The sequence below is a fragment of the Lactuca serriola genome, chromosome 3 (genome assembly GCF_051521515.1).
Source record: "Lactuca serriola cultivar US96UC23 chromosome 3, Lser_US96UC23_V15, whole genome shotgun sequence".
In the NCBI taxonomy this organism is placed as follows: Eukaryota; Viridiplantae; Streptophyta; class Magnoliopsida; order Asterales; family Asteraceae; genus Lactuca; species Lactuca serriola.
Window position 1 is genome coordinate 148,698,513 of NC_136410.1, and position 8,045 is coordinate 148,706,557.

Here is an 8,045-nt window from a genome sequence, read left to right on the forward strand (position 1 = left end):
GCAAATCAACCTACGGACCATATTCCAAACTTAACATGACAAGTTGACAACCCAAGAGAATATGTTGTGTATCTTCTATATGAGTGAGACATAAATGGCACATATTTAATTCAACTCAATACCCCTTTGGTTCATGTTATCTCTATAAGAGATCATATCTAAAAACAATCTAAAAAATGTTTATCTTTAACGGTTGAAAGTCATTATAACCGCGTCTATGTACCATCATTAGGAAGAAATAGCAAAGATATCGAGAACTATCTAGACTCCACACTATTTAAAACAATCTATAAGTGTATGGCTGATAAAAGTGCATAACACATCTTTTTCTTAGTATATAACATTAGACGATCATTCACAATTTGATCACTCATCTTATTGTACAAAATCATTTTTATCTGTGTATATTGCATCGAGCAAAATCAATGCTATTTTAGAGAATATATCATCGGATATAGTATGTGTTAATATGTTCCAATGTCATATTTTGTAACTCTTTACCATACATTTAACCATTTTAAGCGGTTAATCCATTATGAATGTATATGAACACATCTCATATCCAATTTATATTTTCCCTACGGTGAAAGACTCTATTTATGTGTCATTTTAAAAGTTAATTTGTTATAACAAATATAACACGTCTCTTTGTTCTAAAGCAATGACAATTCACATAAATATTGGGTTTAAATGGCAATAAGTCTATTTGTTTTCCTCTTAGAGTCTCTTTAAAGCAAATCGATGATGGACGATATTCACCAACAACTCTAATGTCAATTTAGTTTTCGTCGACCACTAGCAAACAAAAAAATTTACAATGAGATTTTACAAATACCAGTTAGGATTAAGCCATAAATGGTAAAAAAAAGGAGTTGGTTTATCGTTTAACTTTGATATCCTGGTACTATCGTACACTAAAACTAAAATTCAATTACAAATTCAAATCCACTCGGTTAAAATGTTAACAAGATTGGAAACGAAAATCTAAATCGGAGGACTTTAATTTTAATTGTTTTTTATAAAGGACTAAAAATGAACATCTAAATAGTTGATTACCTTAAATCACATTAACCCTAAATCTAACTCAAAAAGGAAATATATAATACCAATCTCAAAAAGTACAACTGTAATTTCACATAAGGCGCTAACCCGACTTCATCACATGTCATTTATCAGATTTCTCCCCCTCATTCCATTCTTCCCATAAGTAAAACTTCGCCGGAAAATGTCCCGGAGTCTCCCTCTCTCCGCCGTATGATCTTATCGTCTGGTTTTCCATCAGCCAGTAGGAAGAACAGTTGGAGCTCTTTAATGGCTTCCCCTTTTTAATCCTTTAATTCAATTTGTATCTTATCAGAAGTCAAATCACCTCTCTCTCTCTCTCTCTCTCTCTCTCTCTCTCTCTCTCTCCGGGTTTCCATATCTCGGAGCTGCATCATTTAACGTTCTCACCATAAATCATCATATCTCTCTGTTTTTCTCGGCATTTATGAAGGAAGCATGAAGTTTCTCAACAACATCAACTAAACCACTTTAATGACCTATCAAAGTCAAACGTTTTCTCTCTCTCAATTTCAACGTTCCCCGATAAAATTTCTGCCACAATTCAATTCCGAAAGTATTCAAACATGATTTCTCATCTCCTCTTCTTTTCCGTGATTCTAATAATATCAACGCCATCGTCAACATCTGCTCAAGCAAACTGTAATCGGGTTTGTAGTAGTCAAAGCGGTGATCGGCGAAATACAGTTTCCTACCCCTTCGGATTTAGCGACGGTTGTGAAATTCGTCTGGAATGTTCCGATGGAGAGATCCGTTTTGGTGGATACACCGTTCAGAATTTAACCAGAGATCATATATCGATTATTCTACCGGCGAATTGCAGTCGTTCGTTTGAAGAAATTAATCGCTTCGATAACTCAAACTTCGCTCTCACTTCACGAAACGCATTGCTGTTGGAAGACTGCAGGGCGAGGTTGAATGATTGTATAGTGTCGACTAGTTTAGTTGAGAGTCGTTTCAGCATACAACAGTGTGATTCGGCGATTAATCGGAGCATGAATTGTTACTCTGAGGATAATTCTCGAGAAGAGTTCATTGATTTGACGGAACTGAAATCCGCCGGTTGTGAGGTTTTGTTGTCGTCGGTGACGATTGATATGAACGCGAACAGTTCACAGGGATTGCCGGTGTCGTTGGAGTTTCAGTCGTTGGAATTGGGTTGGTGGGTTCACGGCGATTGCGGTTGTCATAAAAACGCGGTTTGCCGGAATGTGTCTCGTCTGAATCAGACGGTGGGTTACCGGTGTCACTGTAATGAAGGATACGACGGTGATGGGTTCATCGCCGGCGATGGTTGCCATAGAGGTTAGTTCCCTTTCCAACGACCACCACTTTTACTATTATCATTTCTTTTACGACAATTTTTAAAAAAAAAAAAAAAAAAAAAAATCATGTTTTAAATCCTTTTTACGTGAAAAATCACTAAAAAAATTTGTCATGAAGATTTTTTTATGTATAAATAATTATTTTCCTACCAAAATTCAGTAAAATTTTACAAATGCTTATATGATGCAAAAAAAAAAAAAAAAATACAACATTTTGTTTTTAGGTATATTCATTTGATCATTTTAATATATCGTGTCCTTGTAATTATTTCTAACCAATTTTAAATGGTAAATTAAGATTTAAAAAATAAGAATTATAGATGGAATTTTTATTAAAATGTAAATCCTTTTTTTTCTAAAGTTTACTGTATATTTTAATAAGTAAATCATTTAATCATAATCACTTTTCATTAAATATTATAAACTAAAGTACAAACATTGATTTCATACCTTTTCCCCTTTTTTTTATTCTTGTAGATTAGAAAATTGAAAAACTAAGAATAAACTTTAATTATGTGCATATGACGCATAATTTATGGATTAATTCAGAAGAAAAGAAGTATGATACTATTATATTCGGATAAAATAATGTACAAAAGTCAGAAACTATGACATAAAAAAAATCAACTAATCCTTTAATTAATTAGTATTATTAATTTATAACTTTTCTTATACATGGAATTTATTTGAAGGGCCACCAATATTGATTTACTTGTAGTTTGGTCAAAGGGTATGAGTCGTCATTTTGGAATGAGTAGGAAATTTAAAAAAAAATTGAAACGGAAGGGACTCAATTCTCAAACTCTTTCATGTGAACAAATAGTTTAAGTAGGTAGCATAAATATCTTTCCAAAAAAGATTGTTACATAAATAGTTATTATAATTTTTATGGATGATTTAATGGCGTTTGACTTTTGACTATTTCATTGTGGGATGAATGTGGACTTTAGACAATTGTAATCGAATATCTAATCTATCTTCATGAATGATGCGATTCCAACATGTATAGTTTGGTAGCCTTGATTTAACAAATCTTTGATTGATGGTGGGTTGTAGGTTGTTTCTTATGATGATTTTGGTTGACTTTTTAACGATAATGGGGGAATTAACATTTGACTTTTTATTATTCAAGAGATATATTATTGTTTTGTTGAGAAAAGTTGAAATTCAAAATCATAATTAAAGTAATAAATAAACATTTAAAACGAACAAAAATTAAAAAAGTTGGAATTTTTCGGGGTCTCATGAAATTAAAAACTTATATTTTGATCTATCAAAATTCAAAACTACGGTTTATCCTTTAAGTTTTTTTTATTTAATTTGTCGACATTAACTTGCAACAGTCTCGAATTGTGGCGCTTCAAGGTACATGTCTGGCCAATGCGGTGAAACATCAAGAGTTGGTGTGCTTATTGGAGGTAAATTTCGCAACTATATTAGATATAAATTGTTTCTTTCTCCAATATTACACACTAAAACACAAAACCCTAACAAGCTAGACATTTTATCGAATATTTTGTGTGATCTGTTTAGTCGGTCACACATTTTATCAAACAGTTGGTGTATTATCATTAGTTTCATGAGTCAGATGTTTTACCAAACACTTGGTGTACATTTCTTACTCTCAGGTATAGTCGCCGGAGCTTCTCTAATGTCAACGTTCGCACTCGTTTGCTACTGCCTTAGAAAACGAGCCGCTTCTAGAAACCTCCGGAGTGCAAGACGACAGTTCTCTGAAGCCACCGCTAGCTTCAGTGTCCCGTTCTACCCCTACAAAGAAATTGAACGCGCCACAAACTATTTCTCCGATAAACAACGATTAGGTGTCGGAGCATACGGTACGGTGTACGCCGGAAAATTAACCACCAACGAATGGGTGGCGGTGAAGAAACTCCGACAACGAGACACGGACGGAAACGACCAAATCATGAACGAAATCAAACTAATCTCCACCGTAAACCACCCTAATCTGGTCCGTCTTTTGGGATGTTGTATCGAAAAAGGCGAGCAGATTCTTGTATATGAATTCATGCCAAATGGAACGCTTTCACAACATCTACAAAGGGAACGCGGGAAAGGTCTCCCATGGACAGTTAGACTCACGATCGTAACCGAAACTGCACACGCGATTGCTCACCTACATTCGGCTATGAATCCGCCTATCTACCATAGAGATATCAAATCTAGCAACATACTTTTGGATTATAATTACAACTCTAAAGTCGCTGATTTCGGTCTTTCCAGATTAGGAATGTTGGATGATTCCCACATCTCAACCGCTCCACAAGGCACACCAGGGTACGTCGATCCGCAGTACCATCAAAACTTCCATCTTTCAGATAAAAGCGACGTGTATAGCTTTGGAGTTGTTCTCTTAGAAATAATCACCGCTTTAAAAGTGGTTGATTTTTCTCGGGATCATAGTGAGATAAATTTAGCATCTCTTGCTATAGATAGAATTGGGAAAGGTTGTGTGGATGATATAATTGACCCGTTTTTGGACCCGAATAAAGACGCATGGACACTTTCGTCAATTCACAAAGTGGCGGAATTGGCTTTCCGATGTTTAGCATTTCATAGAGATATGAGGCCTTCGATGATGGAAGTGGCGGATGAGTTGGAAGAGATTAAGGTTAGTGGGTGGAACACGATTGATGATAATATGACAATTGGATCATTATCATCGGTTTCTTCATCACCGTATAACGCCAGTGAGAAATCAATAGGCGGAAGTATCATAAAAAAGGTGGCAGGAGTGGCGGCAATTGGTAGCCGTAGGCTTAGTGTTATATCAGATTGTTTAACAATACAAGACGAAAAAGATGCAAGTAAAGATAAAGATAAAGATAATTCACCTGTTTCTATACAAGATCCATGGTTAAGTGAACAGAGTTCACCTTCAAGCAACAGCTTGTTAGGGAATATTGTTAGGTGACTTGTAAAATGAATCATATAAGAAAAGAAAAGATATCTTTGATTTAATTGTTTTTTTTTTTTTTTTGTAATTTTATAAAAGAATTAATTATTATATTGTTACATATATTTTGAATTATTTAACCGTGACTTCTCGGGTCGGATACATTGTGGACTTTTCTAGTTACAGCATTTGCGAACTGACTGACAACTCAGGCAAGTGGGATTGATGGTCTTGAAGTAGCATTAATGTTTTTCCATGAAGTATTTTTTGGGCAGCTTGCCCACTACATTCCAACATATTTTCGTGGCATCTTCACTTGATAATTTTCTAAGACTTTTTATTTTAAACATCCATGTAATTTAACATAAAAACACACGGTACCAAGGAGCATTGGTTTTGTATGGTCGGTTTTTGTATTGGTTTCGGTTTTGATTTCTTCTATATCTTTTTTCTTTTTTCTTTTAAATTTGTTTTGTTTTTGCTTACCACTACCAAAATGTTTTTAAGTTATTAACACATTTATGTAACTTTTCAGAAACATAAGGCTTTATTAACTCAAAAAAACTTCAAAGGGTAAAACCATCATTTTTTTAGAAATTTAAGGTTTTTTATGTCATCTCCCATTCACTAGAAGTTTCTACTATTCTTGATCTTTTAATTAGATTGAGAAGAGTCATCTCCGACGTGTTGTGGGCACACCACCCTCTATTCTCAGCAAGAGGCAAAAAATGTTTTAATCAGCAGCTGCTCGATGAATCTTTTTACCGTGGCTAGTGTTTGACAGATCCTGTTTGATAGTTCCTGTTCGGAAAAGTGTTGTATAATAAAATTTTGTTATTTGATTGTACACCTGATTGACTGTGCTGAATGATGATAAATGACAATATTACCATATTGTTCTATATGTTTTATACTGTGATGGATGAAGTTGCTGAATAATTATAAAAAGATACAAATTGTCATACAAAGGAAATAAAATAAAGAATTATTTAAAAGAAATTAATAATCTAATAAAATAATATCAATTAATACATAAATATTATATATTAAAAATAATATTTATTAATATATAATAATCCAATAAAAAGTAATAATTCAATAAAAAATAAAAAATAAAATTATTTGTGACAACCCGAAATCTTTATTCGATAAAACCCTAGAGTCAATCATTTCAAATTATAAGTCAAGATCACTTTTATTGGTTTTAGAAAATTTAAAGTTCGTTTGATTATTTTAATAATTAATCTTTAAACGAACAGACGAAAGGATGTGCCGACTCGGGTCTTGAAATTTCTAAACCGCAAATACCACGTAGCTTAGAAGTTCACGGCCAAACTTTTATGTTTGGGCCGTAAACACCCATGAAAACCGTAAACTCATGCCTTAAGCATGAGTTTACTCCCCAAGACACTTCATTTCTCATTTGTAAACTCAAGAGTAAACTCCAAAACTCTCTCAAGTATCATCCAAGTTTTTGTTCAATATCTTCAATCTAGTAAGTGTTTCTAGCTCTTTCAAGTTAGTATAACACTTAATCTAGTGATTGTACATCTTTTCATCCATCCATTTATGTGTTTTGACTAGATTTCCAGAACACCAAGAACACACACTAGTGTTCTTGGGCCCTTAGCACCTTTTCAAGCTTCCACAAAGTAAGTACTTCTATCCTAGAGTCATTTAAAGCTTGTTATACATGTTTACATCAAGAAAATGTCACTAGAACACAAAGAGTAAGGTGTTTACGGTCCAAGAATGTTCTTGGGCCGTAAACACCAAATAAGGGCACCAAAGTGTGCCTAAGTCTCCCTCTAGCCCTAGATTGATGTTTAAATCCTTCCTTGAGGTGTTTAGGCCTTGAAAAACACCAAATTCCATCATTTATAGGTGTCTACGGTTTGGGGATCTCCCAAAACCGTAAACACGTCATTGTGGGTATAAATGAACCATATTCCTTCCTTAGGCCTAATATCTAGCCTAGACAATTATCTTGATGAGCTAAGGACTTGAATACATCAAAATACCTAAGTCCAAGAGAGTTTACGGTAGTAAACTCAGGGAGAAATGGTCCTTAGACCGTAAACTCCATTTAGGAGTGTTTTGATGCCACACAACACTTCCTAAGGCTTAACCATGAAGTATGAATGCTTGGAATAGCTTAGAAGACTTCAAAACAACAAATGGTCAAAAGTTTAGGAGCTTACGGCCGTAGACTCAAGAGTTTACGACCGTAAAATCAAGGGTTGTTGGTCTTTAGGGAGTAAACTCATTTTAAGGGTTCCCTTGAACCCTAAAACCCAGAAGCCTTGCCTTACAACACTTAGATACAATCCTTGAGACTTATAACACTTGTATAAGATGTTTAGCATGTCCTAGGGTGTCTTGACTTTGTTTATTAATTGTTTAAAGACTAACTGGATACATATATGTGATATTATATGTTAACTAGGATCATAGAGTGTGTTCAAGACTTCACTTGACACCTAGCCATCCTACATATTCAGTTCATCCGTACCACTCACAACAGGTGAGTTCATACCCCTTGAATTAACCTTTTAAATGTTTCAAATATTTATAAATGCTTTATGGGGGGAATACATGTTGAATCGTGATTAGTTATTATATCAATCACATATGATTAATAATTAAACATGCAAATGACTTTACTTTACGTTAACTGTTTTGCCAATCAGTTTTCATCAAATGTTTATCTTGAACGTTTTTAAGTGTTTAAAACACTTTAT

At 34.0% G+C, this 8,045-nt stretch overlaps 1 protein-coding gene across 1 annotated transcript; it reads left to right on the forward strand.

Annotated features, from left to right (window-relative positions):
• The first annotated feature begins 1,121 nt into the window (after positions 1–1,121).
• Positions 1,122–5,450, forward strand: LOC145093260 (Protein kinase superfamily protein). The gene is made up of 3 exons (XM_079031342.1): positions 1,122–2,367; positions 3,731–3,805; positions 4,016–5,450. The coding sequence occupies exons 1-3, from the start codon at positions 1,629–1,631 to the stop codon at positions 5,320–5,322; spliced, it is 2,121 nt and encodes a 706-aa protein (XP_078887468.1). The 5' UTR covers positions 1,122–1,628; the 3' UTR covers positions 5,323–5,450.
• Positions 5,451–8,045: the final 2,595 nt, after the last annotated feature.